The sequence below is a fragment of the Equus przewalskii genome, chromosome 4, assembly GCF_037783145.1.
Source record: "Equus przewalskii isolate Varuska chromosome 4, EquPr2, whole genome shotgun sequence".
Classification (NCBI taxonomy): Eukaryota; Metazoa; Chordata; class Mammalia; order Perissodactyla; family Equidae; genus Equus; species Equus przewalskii.
In genome coordinates, this window is record NC_091834.1 from 92,133,549 (window position 1) to 92,150,520 (window position 16,972).

At 41.7% G+C, this 16,972-nt stretch overlaps 1 protein-coding gene across 2 annotated transcripts in view; it reads right to left on the bottom strand.

The window, feature by feature from the left end:
• Positions 1-16,972, bottom strand: part of ZC3HAV1 (zinc finger CCCH-type containing, antiviral 1) — a 57,120-nt gene that overhangs the window by 23,764 nt on the left and 16,384 nt on the right. Inside the window, exons 2-7 of one of the 2 annotated variants that reach the window (XM_070617888.1) lie at positions 16,592-16,727; positions 12,584-12,836; positions 8,358-9,488; positions 7,809-7,907; positions 5,275-5,398; positions 2,533-2,707 (exon numbers count right to left, since the gene is read on the bottom strand). In XM_070617888.1, the coding sequence (XP_070473989.1) occupies positions 2,533-2,707; positions 5,275-5,398; positions 7,809-7,907; positions 8,358-9,488; positions 12,584-12,836; positions 16,592-16,727 (1,918 nt within the window). The remainder of the gene's footprint in view (positions 1-2,532; positions 2,708-5,274; positions 5,399-7,808; positions 7,908-8,357; positions 9,489-12,583; positions 12,837-16,591; positions 16,728-16,972) is intronic. The other variant, XM_070617889.1, reaches the window with a different exon arrangement.

Here is a 16,972-nt window from a genome sequence, read left to right on the forward strand (position 1 = left end):
TCGTTACGATGGTGGCTCACATCTCCTGGAACCATCATTTTTATTTTGCTTGAATAGCCAGCAATGAAAACCCTAAACTTAGAGTCTGTTTTTCCTCTGCTTTCTTTTTTTTTTTTAAATAGCTCAAGAGCCAAATCAATTTATAGAATGATGGGTCTAATTAATATGAAACAGCCAGCGTTTATTCACATCTTCAAGAATATTTCTTATAATAGACACACGCCGCAGATTAAATGAAAACAACATTTTATGTGTTTGCAGGTTGAAAGATACAGTCTAGAATTTTGCGTTTAACAAAGACTGAATGTCCCAAGGGAGAACTTTGCATTAAAGAAGTTTTATCAGGAAGTTTCCCGATGTTTTTACTAGGGAACATAAGTGACGGAACTTGTGTAAATTTAAATATCATCTAGTCCCCACTCAGAGTTCTCTTTGGTCTCTGGGACCCTGATGTCACTAGAATGCAAATGTTTTCCAAGCTTTTTTCCTTATCTTACTGAAAATTGCAGGTATTTGACATAAGAACCAAGACCTATAGTTTATTTTTATTTTAACCAAGGCTAATCAATTTGAGTTTATAATTTCTATTTCCACAGACACCTCGCAGAGTCACTTTTATAGAACTGCACTTTGACAACATCCTTGTCTTGAACGTAAAAGAACCTGTACAAAGCTTAACATCACAGGAGCCTTCACACCGAGGGGCTCCACAGGCCACGGCGGGAGAGAAGAAAGCCAAGAGGAAAGGGACCAAGAGACTGGACTCTGAGCCCCTACCCTATTTCCACAGGGCAGCTCTGCTTTACCCGAATCTGCTCATTTAGATTCTGTGAAAGATCGTTTGATAACATGTCTCCGTTGCTAAGACAGTTGGGAAACCACTGTGCTACTGTCGCGACGGTAGGACTGCTGTTGAGGACTTCGCTCACCACAGCATACACGGGCCCCTCTATGTGGTCCCATAGGAGATGGTTTTCTCAGGCCTCTCTAACAGGAAAAAGTGGTGCTTCTCCTGAGTAAATTTTGTCTTCTTCCCACAGAGGCACTGGAGATCTTGTTATAGACTGTTTTCTTTGTTTGCTTTGGCAACTAGGCAGCTCGGAGATAAATTTCTATCCCATTGATTTCTAACTGCATGGAACCTCATGCTGGCATTCCATGTCCCTGGCTTGTCTTCTTCATGTTAATCTCTTTCTCAACACTCTGATTTCATTATCTACTTAAGGGCACTCTCTCTCTGTAATCCCATGAATCAAAGGGAGGAAGGGACACTAGACAGAAGCTCTGCTTATCTAGACTTCTATCCTCTATTACTATGTCCCTGTGTGGGTGAGCCTAGAATCTTCTAGTTCCAGTCTTTCAAGGGCATCTGAATCCAGACTCTGACTGAATCCTAGTGACCATCTACATCAGTCTTCTGACTTCTCATTCTTGCCTTCTTCTCTGGCTGGAAGCAGGAGTCTCTGTACATTTATGTACAGTCATGCGCTGCATAATGACACTGCAGTCAGTGACGAACGGCATAGACAACGGTGGTCCCAAAGATTAGTACCGTATAGCCGAGGTGTGTAGTAGGCTAGACCGTCTAGGTTTGTATAGCTACCATAGAGGAGGAAGAAATTATCCTCTGCCTTTCTAGGTTCTTCTGGCTGATCTAAGAATTAAATTGACATGAGATACATTAACAGGAGAAAAACAAACAAAAGTTTAATAACATGTATACATGGGAGAAACCCAGGAAAACTGAGTAATTTGCCAAGATGGCCAAAGCCCTCACCTTAAATATTATCCTCAGCTAAACACAAAAGATGTTGGGGGTGGGGAGAGTCAGGGACTTCAAAGGGAAGGACAGTAATTCACAGGTAGGAGAAAAAGAGAAAACATTTGGAAAACAAGTGTTTATTTAGCCACACAGAAACAGAAGAACACAGAGGGGAGCCGAACAAACTGGGTTTTCTAGGTTCCTCCCTGTCTACTACCTGGCTCATGTCATGCTAAGGTGATAGCTTGCTTCCCAAGACAGGTTTTCTTTATCTGAATCCTTTTAAGCAGTCAAGGGAGAGATAACAAAAACATTCCGAGTCTTATGTTTCTTAAAAATAAACAGCCTAAAATAATCGTGTTAAAGAGACGTATTTTGGGGTGGCAAATTTTGTTCCTGTTCAGTAGACTCTATGATGTTCGCATAATGACAAAATCGCCTGACGACGCAGTTCTCAGAACATATCCCCATCATTAAGCAACACATGACTGTACTGATACATGGAAAGCTATGTCAAGGTTCCACTTCAGTCATGTCTCAAGGAGTTCCTTAAGAATAATTAATGTAAGTTTTTGTTTAAGATTATAATCAGAGTACATGCTTGCTAAAAAAATGCAAATACTGCTGTGTATAAAGTAAAAAAGCACCATTTCCTCTACTCCATGCACTCTCCACGGGTAAGCACATAGGCAGCAAACATTTTATTAACAGTTTTTTTCTGAAGTTGGCAAGTTTAAATGAGAGCCTCCACAAGGAGGAAGAGTACTCACCTTCTCCCCGTATTGAACCCATTTGTCAGATTCATTCCTCCAGTACCAAATCCATTTTGTGGCGAAGACACAGTTGGCTGGCATCATGACAGATGAAGGCGTGGAGATACGTCGGATGGGATTAAAATCACAAGTCATTTTCTGGAAATTGACTCTATGATTTCCAATAGAAATGCTAAGAGGGAAAAGTTTAAAGTTAACAAAATGCTTCCTTGACCACTGCTTTCTATACCCTGGTCCTCCCTAACAAGAGCACAGAATTAAAACTTTAGAGCTGGAAGAGATCTTCAAATTTTCTTTATACAGCTCCAGGTCTTACACATAAAAGAAAAAACTGTGAAATACAGAGAGGGAACGTAACTTGCCTACCCTACATTTTTTTTTAAAAGATTTTATTTTTCCTTTTTCTCCCCAAAGCCCCCCAGCACATAGTTCTGTATTTATTTTTAGTTGTGGGTCCTTCTGGGTGTGGCATGTGGGATGCCGCCTCAGCATGGCTTGAAGAGCAGTCCCATGTCTGCACCCAGGATCCGAACCGATGAAACCCGGGGCCACCGAAGTGGAGCTCTCGAACTTAACTACACGGCCACAGGGCTGGCCCCTACCCTGCATTTTTAATGGTGTCACAAAAAGTGTCCTTCCTTCAAAAAATATCCCCAAATAAAACTGTGCCCACAAAACAATTGATGAGCTCAACGTCAAAAAGTGAGTTAGAAACTCATAGGAGGTCAGTTTTTTCAATTATTGTTGTTTAAATAGTTGTCAAAGTGTGGTCCAAGACCTTTTCAGGGAGCCAGCAAGGTCAAAGTTATTTTCATAATAATATTAAGACATTAATTGACCTTTTTATTTTCATTCTCTCACAGGTATACAATGGAGTTTTCCAGAGGCTACAGGATGTGTGATTTCACAATAGATTAAAGAGATTCACAGAAATATAAAACAGTGTCATTCCTCTCAATGAATTTTTTGTTTTGTTTTGGAAAAGTTATTTTGATAGTTATTCATATATACAGTTATACGCATATAACTATATGTTATATAAATATAGTTATATAAAAATGTTATTTACATTAGCGTAATGAGTTTACAGTCATGTGCCACATAAGAACGTTTCGGTCAATGACGAACTGCATATGCAGTGGGGTCCCATAAGATTAGCACCACATACCTGGGTGTGTAGTGGGCTATACCATCTAGGTTTGTGTGAGTACACTCTATGATGTTTGCACAATGCCAAAATTGCCTAAAAACGCATTTCTCAAAATGTATTGCTGTCATTAGCGATGCATGACTGTATTGTTATTTTTAAATGAATCAATAAATACTTAATTTTTCTCAGTTTTTATTTTTAACGTGGTAAATATGGATGATAGCTACAATCCATATAAAAAGAAGCTCTTTGGGATCCTCAGTACATTTTAAGAGTGCATGTAAACTGAGGTCCTGAGACCAAAAAGTCTGAGGATTCCTGCTCTAATGAGGACCTCATAGATCAGTGGTTCTCAGGCCGGAACAATGTTGCCCCCGCTACCCACCCAGGGAACATCGGACAGTGACTAAAGGCATCTTTGGTTACCACAACTAGCATCTAGTAGACAGAGGGCAAGAATGCTGCTAAACAGAGCGCACCCCCCCCCCCCAAACAAATCATTATTTGGCCCAAAACGTCAGTAATGCTAAGATTGAGAAACCCTACTTCAGGTTTACCTAGCAGGGAAAAAAAATACACCTAGAAATGGGAAAATAGCTGATGCCTCCCTCTAGTGGTAAAATGCAGCCACACAGAATCTCCACCCCAAAATCACTAAATTGGCAGACGATGAAATGTATGTAATTTTTCCCCCTAGAGAATTTTCTTATAAAACTAGTATGCATCTTATAAACACAGCCGTGTGGAGGATCACCCATTTTAGCCCTGACAGAAACAGAAACAGAAAGTCTCCTCTTGGATAGCTCCAGGAGAGAGAAATCAGTTAACATGAAGGCAGGTGTAAAATGCTCAACTGTACAACAAAATTCTGCACTAGACTATATGAAATTACTCAAACCATGTCCTAAAATTGTGAAATTAAGCCAAAAGCTCTTTTGAGTTAATCATTTAGCATGTTTAATAATCCTACGATGAGGGGATCGGAACACACACCGACCTCTGCATTGTGTTTTTCTGCAGGACACATTGACAAATATTAACTAAACAAATAATTGTGTCGCTGTTTACCTCACTTGAGTTAGCAAATATTCCCAGAATCCCTAGTATTAGCCAGGCTCTGAGTGACTGAAAATCTACCAGGCTTTTGTTTTTTCTTTTCTTTTCTTTTCTTTTTTTTTTTTAAGGAAGATTAGCCCTGAGCTAACATCTGCCACCAATCCTCCTCTTTTTGGAAGACTGGCCCTGAGCTAACATCCGTGCCCATCTTCCTCTACTTTATATGTGGGACGCCTGCCGCAGAGTGGCTTGATAAGTGGTGCGTAAGTCAGCACCGGGCATCCGAACTGGTGAACCCCCGGCCACCTTAGCAAAGCACACAAACTTAACTGCTACACCACTGGGCCGGCCCCTTGGCTTATGTTTTTTCTTCGTTAACTCAGCAGGCATTTGCCACTTATCTCAAGAGTTATCTCAAACTTGAACAGGATTCTGAAGGAAAACTGTTTTTTCTCCTTTACATAAGCCTGGTACTATGCTTTCCTTTGATGATGCCGTGGATCTCACAAGCCAGAGTCCAGCCACCAACTTACAAGATGATTTTGGGGTCACAGTAGGCCTTCTCAATATTCTCCATGGGCTGGAGGTCTGTCCAGGTGTTTGCAATTGACATCTGCCACCGGTAGGGCAGGTGGAAGTGAACATTGTTGCATCTTTCTACAAAGACAGAGAGGAGGTCTGAGGGTTTGTTAAGTGGGGGTTCTAAGCAATTCAACCAAATTCACTGCTGGCTTTCCCCCGAAAGACCTGCCTTTCCCACCCTTCCGGTCCTGCATGCAAGCACACTTCCCATCTGTACCTTTGCTCATGCTGGCTCCTGCTTGTATTGCCCCATATTCCTATCTCCCGGTTCCTTTATTATTCATGGAGACTCATCAGAAAACAAAAATTCCCCACTCCCCAAAAGGTCTCTTTACCTACATGGAAATTTCAGATCATTCTAAATTTATAGTTACTCTTTCTGCACTCCACATGTGGATGTATGGAGACAAAATGCTCTCCAGCATAGACACCTGCTTGTATTTCCTTGGAACCCTGGCCTCGCTAACCTCATTCTGTTCTCATCTGAGCTGGATTTCACATTCCCTTAGCCAGCACTCAGTAGGCAGTTTGTGCTTTATTATTTATGTATCTACTTATTTTATATAATTTTCTCATTTGCGGATGGTTTGATGCCCCACCTTAATTACAAATTCACTGAAAAGCTTACATCACTGTTTAGCTTACATCTCCCTTGCAGGACTGGCATAGGGCTGGGCATGCAAAAGATGGCTATTGAATGAATGTTTGCTGAATGATAAATTAATGTTATAAGTCTACAATACAGGAAAATAGAAAGTAGTTCTGTTTTTCACCATTTGCACTCTGTTATGTTTAAATCATTTTGAACTATCCAAAAGACGTGTGACTACTTTAAAACAAAAAGAGGCAGGCTTGACATCACAGGGAAAGCCACAGGGTGGCACTGCCTGAGATTTGGCTGATTCAAAAACACACAGCCCCTTGTTATAGTCCATACCTCACACCCATTAGAATGGCTGCTATAAAAAAAAAAAAAAAAAAAAAACAGAAAATAACAAGTGTTGGTGAGGATATGGAGAAACTGGAACCCCTGTACATTGCTGGTGAAAATGTAAAATGGTGCAGCTGCTGTGCAAAACAGTGTGGCAGTTCCTCAAAAAATTAAACAGAATTACCATATAATCGAGCAATTCCACTTCTGGGGATATACCCAAGCGGATTGAAAGCAAGGTCTTGAGCAGATATGGGCACACCCATGTTCACAGCAGCATTATTCATAATAGCCAAAAGGCAGGCGCAGCTCAACTGTCCACTGATGGATGCATGGATACACAAAATGTGGCATCTACAGACAGTGGAATATTGGAATAGTATCCAGCCCTAAAAAGGAAGGAAATTCTCACACAGCCTACAACATGGGTGAACTTTGAGGACGTTATGCTAAGTGAAATAAGCCAGTGTCACACACACGTACAAAACAAAAACTGTTTGATTCCCCTCATATGAGGGACCCAGAGTAATCGTTTTCATAGAAACAGAAACTAGAGTGGTGGCTGTCAGGAGGAGGAGGAACGGAGGAGTTGTGGTTGAGTGGGTGCAGAGTTTCAGTTTTCCCAGATGAAAAGAGTCCTGGAGACTGCACAACAATATCAATGTAACTAACACTACAGAACTGTACACTTAAAAATGGCTAAGATGTGAAAATCTACGTCACGTGTACTTTACCACAATTAAAAATAAAAACAAATTTTTTTTTAAGTTAAAGACTTGTGATTTAGAGAACACAGGGCAGAATCTTCCTCTTCGGACACCAGGCAAATAAGTCTAAGACCACTAAGTGATCGAGCACATGAAATCAGGTGTGATACCCAGGCCTGAGATAGAGGCAGAAACGTGAGAACAGGGTAGAAGGAGAGGACAGAAATTCGTCCCAAGCACAGTCCCGTGGGAAATATTTCTACAGGAAGCCTGGTGGGACCGGACAGTGAACAGGTGTGGCTCCTCAACTGGAATGACACACACGTCATCAGTCATACGGAGCACCCATGTCTCTTCAGTACACGCATGAGGAGCAATGGGAAAGAGCCCACGGCCCAGAAGAGACAGTGCCTAAATAATGAGAGGAAACAAACTTTGAAAATGCATCTGCTAGGATACTTTTGTCTTTTGGAATTATTTGTTGTTTGTTTGCTTTTAGTATATGAAAAGATGGGTCCCTGATCAAGCGTAATATTTCACCTAAAATTGAATTGCAAAGGAGAAAGTATAATATGCAGTAGTGAAGAACATGGGCTGGCTGGGTGATTTAGGGTCAAAACCCAACTTGGCTACTTGTGCATGTGAGGTCTTAACCTCTCTACGCCTCCAGTTTCCACGTTTATAAAATGAGTTAAGAACAGCACCTACGTCTAGAGTCGATGTGAAATTTAAAGAGGTTGCATGTAAGTTCTTAGTATTGTGCCTGACAAACAGCAAACGCTCAGTAATGTTAACCATGTTACTATTAATAAAGTTTCTGTTTCTAGAAAGTCCTTAAGTTACTCACTACGTTGACAACCCTTATACAGATTGTCAAGACAAATTTCCTTTGAGTCATGATCATCCATCCTGGAAGATGTGGTATTCGCAACGTCAGATATGGAATCTATAAAACAAAAGAGGATACGTGTATGCTGATCTTAATGTTTAAGCCAAAAATCAAGATACCCGGTATCACAATGGGAAAGAATATCTGAAACTGGGGCCAAGTTCAAGAAAATTCCCATGATTCACGTGTTATTGATGAAGGCCTACATGCCTCCTCCATAAAAGCGAATATAAACATTAATGATCACATGAGAATTATGCTTCTTTCTTAAACCATGGTCAAACTATTCCTGTCCCTGATGAGTGCAGCAACTTATTCCATATGGTTCTACTGGTTGGTCCTTCCATCTTCATGTCAGTCTCTGCACCAGTACTACCCTTTAACCAAAACCCTCTTACTATACGCCCTTTCATAAGTGCAGGGGAACATCCAAAGATAAATCACCAGCCACAGCCACTTTGCTACAGACACAAGACATGGGGCCCTCTTTGTCCTTCTGTGACTTACTCAGTGCAGAGCCTGGGGTCCTTCTTGAAAGTTCATTAGCAGGGGTAACAGAGATTTGGGCAGAGTTCTGACCATGGGTCCCATAGGCTGCAGCTCTGTTGCTTGAAGAAGGTGTAGAAGGTGACCCCTTGGCCAGAGTGCTGACTTGCACAGGGGCAGTAGTCTTCCCAGGTGTGGGCAGGACCTGGGTTCTCAGATTCTGACTTCCAGAGCATAACATGTCCTTATCCCCTCTGACTGCCGATGGTAAGCCAAAACTGGTGGCACCGGTTCTAGCTACCTCAGTAGCTTCATCTGTAACTTTACTAGAGCCATTTGGCGTGTTATGGTAAGATTTACCAGCCCCAAATCTCTTCTCTCCGTGTTTATCGTTAACAAATAATGCTGAAATATCACTGTCTGTAATTTTGCCAGTGATCTGGAGATTACTGTGAGTAGCTCCAGTGTCCTGATTCCTGGGTAACGATTTTTCCCTCTGTCTACTGGTTGTGGTTTTGTAATTGAAAGATCTTGTGGAAGTTACATCTGTGGCCATTCCATCAACATTATTATTAAAAAGCGGAAAACGCTGGACATCTTGACTCCCACTTCTGCCCTCGTCGTCCAAAGAAAACATGCCCGTGCTCTTTCTGGTGGTTATGATTTTTGGTATTTGTGGAGAACCAAGAGGAGAGCAGGAGGCAGCTTGATTCTGAGGAAACAAAATCTCTGCACTGGCAGCTTTGTTAATCAGCTGGGATGTGGGGCCCTTCCAGATGGAACCTGGTGTTGAATCAGAAGTGCGGTAACTGCTGCCATGATTCCCGCGAAAGAGACGCTCTGGACTCCCATTCTCTGCAAACCTCTGGTTTCCTCCCACTTGACCTGTTCCTCCAAGATTGGAAGGCTTAAGCGAGACGAAGGCTGGCTGCAGGCAATCCTGACTCCCCAAATGCATGAACTTGTGGGTGAGATCCTTCACAGGTACATCATCCAGGGGAGCCTTGCCGCTGATTTGGTCTGGACTGGGTGTGCAGGACCTCTCAGTAGAAGCTGAGGCAGATGGAAGAATTTCTAGACTGCCATGAAAGAATCGGTCTCTACTCTTGCTTCTACCTCTATATGGCGCATCTCTGCGATGTGAGGAAGGAGCTAGGAAGAGAAAACAAAACAATGAAAATTAGTGCTAGCACGATTGACTTCTTACCCCTGTTCCTCCTCAGCTTTTCCAGGTTTGCCACCCAAGTTCTACCAAGTTACTTGTCCTAATCTGGCGTGTAAAAATCTTGAGAAACGCAGTTATGACGGTGAAGGGATCCTGCCATTCTGCTAGCACAGTGGAAGGCACCATCCCGTGGCCCAGGATAACAGTCGGACTGACCCTGGCTCTGCTTGGCTTCTCTCCTGGGACTCAGTCCCCAAACCCCCAAAATCTTAAGTGGGGCTATCCACTATCCCCTGGTTCAAGTCAGCACTCACCGCTATGGTGAATGGAGAGACAGACTAGTGCAAATCAGGGAGAATTTTCCAAAAGTCACTTAGATTTTGCCCATATTGAGATATAGGTGTACCTAACAAGTTAAGGATTCACAATCCTTAGAACAAACAAAAAGAATGAAACTATGGTGTAAAGGTCTGATTTCATTTAAGCTGGACATTTTTCCAGTGTTCTTCATCTAGCCCTCAAGAGCCCAAGCTTAAGCGAGTAATATCAAAAAGAATTGGCTTCTTTCTAGAACCTAGAAATCACACCTACCAGGAAGCAGAGACGAGGCAGGAGTGAGCATGTGTGTCTGTGTGTACATGTGGTATACATGCATGTGATGTTTATGTGTGGTGTACTGTGTGTGTGTGTGTGTGTGAGAGAGAGAGAGATGCATGCATGTGGTATATGTATACTTAGTGTATGAGGTGTGTCCATGGGTGAGATATATGTGTGTGGTGTGTGCAGGGTACCTGAGTACGTGAAGTGTGTGTGTGTGGTGTGAATGCACGCATCTGTGTATGGTACGTGCATGTGTGAAGTGTGTGGTATGTGTGTGTGTGATATAGGGGAGGTGTATGCATGCGTGTGGTATCTATATATGTGGTATGTGTGTTATGTGTGTGTGTGTGTGAAGCATGTGGTATGCGTGTGTGTGATATAGGTGAGGTGTATGCATGCGTGTGGTATATATATATATGTGGTATGTGTGCTTTGTGTGCGTGTGTGTGGAGTGTGTATGTGTGTGGTGTGGGTTGTATTATTGTGTGCAGAGAAGGGAAGGAAGAGAGATCCTTTCTCTTCCAAACCCAGGGGGCAGCAGGAATATAGTAAAAACCAACATCCTCCAGTCAACAAAATAGTTAACTAGGTAGATTAACTATTTGTGATCATAAATAAAGATTTCTCTTGTATACAATAAATTTATACTGGGAAACTACCCAAAAATCACCCCTCCAGATATTCCCCTTTCAGAGAGCATTGTGGTGTGCAGGAAAAAGCATTACATGTGGAATCAGAACACATGAACCCTGCTACTCTCTAGTGGTGTGAGGCCTAGGAAACATACTTTTATTTATTCATAGTATTAGCCTTCATTCTTTTAAAAATGAATTAATGCTGCTTGCAATAAAAGTCACTTAAAATTTCTGAGTCTCAGTTTCCTTATCCATTAGGTGAGGCTAATAATACACCCGCCTTTCTTCAGGCTTTTGCTCTGAGGAACAATGACGAGATATTTTAGGTCAAAGTCCCGTGTAAACTATAAAGCATTTCTCAAATATAAGATGTAATTGTTTCTTACCTCTTACAGAATCTTAGAATTATGTATTCTACTTACTTTATAAAATTCACCTCTTCTATATCCACTTCATAAAGACATTAAAAATTGGCAACTGTTAATACCATTAAACACAGGAAAATGCTTAAGAAATAGTACTGATCACTTCACACCCATCAGGATGGCTGTCATCCAAAACCAGAAAATAACAAGTGCGGGCAAAGAGGTGGAGAAACAAAGTGTTATGCATTGCTGGTAGGAATGTAAAATGGTGCAGCCGCTGTGGAAAATGGTATGATGGTTCCTCAAAAAACTAAACATAGAACTACTGTGTGATCCAGCAATTCCACTTCTGAGTATAGACCCAAAAGAACTGAAAGCAGGGTTTCAAAGAGATATTAGTACACCCATGATCATAACAGCATTATTCCCAATAGCCAACAGGTAGGAGTATCCATCCATTGTTGGATGTCATTGTTTATCCATGAATGGATCAACAAAATGCAGTTATCCGTATAGTGGAATATTATTCAGCCTTAAAAAGAAAGGAAATTCTCAAACAGGCTACAACATGGAAGAACTTTGAGAACGTTATGTTAAGTGAAATAAGCAACTCACAAAAAGACAAATACTGTATGATTCTACTTCTGTGAGGTTGCTAGAGTGGTCAAATTCATAGAGATGGCAAGTAGAATAGAGGGTGCCAGGGGCTGGGGGGAGGAGGGGGTGCAGTTAAGGTTTAATGGGTACAGAGCTTCAGCAGAGAAGATGAAAACGTTCTGGGGATGGATGATGGTGATGGTTGCACAACAACATGAATGTACTTAATGCCACTGAGCTACACACTTAAAAATGGTTAAAATGGCCAATTTTATGTTATATTTACCACAATTTAAAAAACAAAAATAATTTTTAAAGAAATAGTACTGAGGACTATAAATTAAATGGTATATAGTTTTGCATCAATGCTAAATTTCCTGTATTAATTGTATTGTGGTTATGTAAGAGAATGGCCTTGTTTTGAGGAGGTCCACTCTGATATTTAGGTGTGAAGTCTCCTGATGGCTGCACCCCTCAAATGCTTTAACTACAAATATATTATGTGTGTGTGGGTATCTATACATACACATATATTGAGAAAAAGTGATAAAACAATTGTGACAAAATGTTAACAACTGAATCTAAAAAAATGTTACCTTTTTCCCTTAAAAAAAGATTTAACCATTAGCTTTTAGAAAAATGATAAGCATTTTTAAAACTCTGGTGGAGGGGGAGTAGCGCTTAGCACAAAAATCAAATGGCAAAATCGCCTACATACTATGATTAAAATTATGCAAAAATTCTGAAGGCATATGGACAAGGTCTGAAAGAAAACTAAACAGTTTTATGTGGTGACGTAGAGTGATTATAGGTAAAGTTTTTCTTTCCTTGTGATTTCTGTTTATTTCTGTTTATTCTGTTAATTAAAAAGTAGAAAGCATTTACCTCTTAACCCAGGGGCTTTCTTTCGGCCATGCTTGTTGTTACAGATGTCCTGAATGTTCTGGACCACGGCCTGGCTCAGTCCGTGTTCCCTCATGATTGCCAGCACCTTTCTGTCCATCAGGTTATGGGACCTGAGACAGTTGGCATAACTGCAATTCCCTCGGGTAAAGTGTTCACAGATGTGGAGCCTCTCACACGGTGGCTGCTGGTTGCAAATCTGTCTTCGCCCCTCTCCTTTATAATTTTTGCATATCTATAGAAGAAGGAAAGCACAGCAGAGACAAAACACCTTCCTGAATCTGCCACATAGTCATTAAAGAAAGTCCAAGTATACAAACATTTCGGAAGCAAGCAGAGATACACCAGAGGAAAAAAATGCGTGTGTATTCTACAGTCTTGGATGGGTTGTATGCAGTTGATGATTTATTTGGGGCAGAAGAGGCCAGCACACTAACTAAAAAGAACATGAATTTTATAAGCCTTTGGAAGAATCAAAATAAGATGGTCATCTATAGAAAGGACCAAACAGGACCCCAAGTGAGCCCTACGTTATAGAGGAACCCGAAAGAGGAAGGCCCATTTTTGGATATCAACTCATTCTGCAATTAAAAGGACATGTGGATCTTACCTGCAACTGTTTGGAATTCAGAATCTAGTCTCTGCTAGACAGAATGTGGCAAAGTTTCTCAAAAGAGCATTAAATAAGATAATTTTTCTATTTCTATGTAAATAGGTATATTTACATATCTAGCTCTACAGAGATGTGGTTCTTACTGAAAGGAGCAAAAAGAATACTGTCACTGAGGCCAGACCATATGATGCAGAACTGGAAGACGCTGGTTTAAAACTCTGCATCCCTGGAACCAGCTATGTGACCTCATCTGAATTATTTATTTACTCGCAGCCTCTGTTTCTTTTGCCATAAAGTAGGAAAATATTTGCTTTGTCTACCTAAACCAAGTTGTTGAGCCAATTAATAAAATATGCGAATGTCTTGTGCAAAATATAAAATGTGATGCAAATGTTTGAGTCATTATATGAAGAATCTTCAAGATTAAAACATTTATAAGTTGTTTCAATAGACTCTGAGTAAACCAGATCAACATGGCTCACTGTGACTTATCTAGGCGGCAAACACATGGAATCTTAGAGTCTGGCAACAACAATTTAGCCACAGAGACAACTTCTAAAACCTGATTCAAATACTTGCCATTGCTATAGAGCCTATTATCTAGATTTAGACTCTAGACCAGCAGTTCTCAAAGCGTGGTCCCTGGACCAGTAGCATTAGCTCCACCCAGAAACTTACAAATGCTAATCCTTAGGCCCTTCCCCTTATCTATAGAATCAGGACCACCAGAAGTGGGGCCCAGCAATTTGTTTTTTAACAAACCCTCCAAAAGATTCTGATGCACGTTAAAGCTTAAGAACCAGTATCCTAGAGGCTCTAGCAAAAAACAAAAAAAGGACAATCAGTAACTTCACAAATGATGCTCTGATTAACATTCCTATTACCATGCTGCTGTTTAAGTACGAATGCTCCTGCCTTAAGTAAGCCAAAACAAATGAAAGCATGTCCTCCATTAATAAGCACATTTCAATTTTACAAGTTTATATACCAGGAAGTCAGGTTTTCCTGACGCTTTTATGTTCTCACAGGTCAAAGCGAAGTGAAAAAGTGTGAATATTTTGTTTTTAGGGCATGGAGTGTGTCTGGTTCACTGCTGCCTCCAGGATTTAACTCAGTGCCTACCACTTGCAGGCACTCCTAAGTGTTAGCTGAACAAATGCAAAATGAAACGAGACCCCGAGGATGAAATGCCTTGTCCACGATCACACAGGTAGTTAGGGGCAGACTCAGGACTTTGAGAGCACGGAAGGACCTTCCTTGACCAACTATTCTTGAAACTAGCTGAACTCTGGCTGACCCCTCCTTGTAAACCCTGTGAAAATATTCCGCCCTACTCTCCCAAGTTAAAACACTCCATTAGAGACCTCTCTTGCCCAGTATTTTCCAATAGAACTTATGCTAGTGATGCTCTGGGCGATTTTCCACTACAGGAACTAGCTCCTCAGACCTAGTTCAGGAAACAGTGCAATCTCCCAGGCTGTGATCTTAACCCTGACATGTGGCAAATGGCAACTAAATTATTAGCTAAAAATAAACTTCAGGCATGACCCTCCTCACCCCACCCATTAATCATCGCTATTGAATTCTTAAAAGGGAAAGGGAGCCTCAGGTGACACTGCCCCCTTCTTTGGTCTCTGATGAAAGGATGAGGGGCATTTCCCAGGAGGACCCTCTCAGCGCTTCTGTCAATCAGCTCTTCTGGGAACCCTCTCTTGGATTCCTAATTCCTGACCTCCTCCCTTGAAAAGGGAAGAGCTGCCACGCCCCTTATTCTCCAGGGCCTCGACTCAGATGTGGGGCCTGATATAAAAAGTCCTTGGTGATTTTGGAGAATTGAAACAGAGTTCAGACCCGATGTGTGACCTTTCCAAGCCTCCAAGTTAGCACTAGACCGCAGGTCTACGATCTTCTCAAGTGTCATAACAAGTCTTCATTACATCGTTCCTTCACAAAAAAGGAAAAGAAGGGGATGCCTCTGCTTGTCAAGGGGACCTTTAACAAGGTTGGGGTATAAGGCATTTCCTCATGCTGGTAGCCATGGGGGACTAGGGTTGGCACACAGGCTAAGGGCCAAAGACAGCCCAAGATCTCTAAACCGTGGGCTCCTGGGAACAGAGACAAAGAGACAAATCCAAGTTCTTAGATGAAAGAATGCATGAGGTGGGGAGAAGAAATAGGATGTATTTTCCTTCTCCCTTCCCCCTCCCCAAATATATTTATATAGAGTGCCTTGCATTCCTATTTCTCCTGAGCTTTTGTTTGTTTGTTTGCTTTTTGAGGAAGATTAGCCCTCAGCTAAGTACTGCCAGTCCTCCTCTTTTTGCTGAGGAAGCCTGGGTCTGAGCTAACATCCGTGCCCAACTTCCTCTAGTTTATACGTGGGACGCCTACCACAGCATGGCTGCCAAGCAGTGCCATGTCCGCACCCGGGATCCGAACCAGCGAAGCCCGGGCCGCCGAGAAGCGGAACGTGCGAACTTAACCGCTGCGCCACCGGGCCGGCCCCTCTCCTGAGCTTTTTAAACGCAAAACCACCCTTCATGTCCTAAGTTTTTTAGGTCCTCAGGGAAACACACTGAGCTTAGAGTCAAAACATGTTTAACCCTCCAGAGGTCCCTAATAGCTATATTGTCATATATCAAAGTGCACCTGAATTTCAGCCTTGTTTATCATATCTCCATCTCTTCCACCCACTCCACTTGGGTCTTCCATTATGCTTCTGCGTCTCTTTCAGTGTGAGGCTAACTTCTCTACTCAAAGATTTTTCTCAGAATGGTCAGATACCATTCTTTAAACAGCATCCTCTTATTCTGAAGCCAATGGATGAGACTCTTAATTACCCACCATTGTTCCTACCTTTCTCCTAGTGACAGAAGCTTCCAAGTTTTAACTGGACATATGGTTACCCAGCCAGAAACTACATTTCCCAGCCTCCAGTGTGACCATGTGATAAGCTGTGGCCAACGAGATGCGATAATTATATTTTATTTGAATCACTACATTCTGGGGTCTCTTTGTAACAACAGCTTAGCCTCAAACAATACACCCTGTCATCTTCCAAAACCTCGATTCAAAGCCCATCTCTTCCAGGAGGCTGCCCCGATGTAAAGCATCAATTAGTCCTCCTAGCATATCTTCAGATCACACAAGCTCACACAGGGTTCCCTAGCAGCCGAGAGGAGGAGGCAAATTCTTATAAAACTTCAAATAGGAAGGAAATTGCTGGAATCTCTTAGGTCACTCAGCAACAGCCTTGACTGCCTTCTGCAGAGCCCTGAGGCTAACTTACGCGTTTTGTCTGCTCCTATTCCAACACATCTATGACACAACGCTGCCAATATTCTCCCTACTTTTTAAACTAAGAAATCATAACTCACCTCAGGCATAAAAAAGGGGTCACTTTGGAGGAGGAGCACTGCTAATTCCTCTTTGTTGAGTCCAGAGAGCTCATGATTTTTCAGGATTCTGAAGTTCTCTTCTGAGAGAACATCATGAGAATATTTGCATAAATTCCTGGAAGAAAGGACAACTGTCAGTGTTTCCACTTCACAGAAGAAATCATCCAGGGAACTTTCAGCCATTGAAGATCAACGCCCATATCTTTTGTTATCTACACAGCTTGATCCTACTTAAAGAATATACTTTTTAATTTTTTTTAAGATGTTATTTTTCCCTTTTCTCCCCAAAGCCCCCCGGTACATAGTTGTATATTTTCAGGTGTGGGTCCTTCTAGTTGTGGCGTGTGGGATGCCACCTCA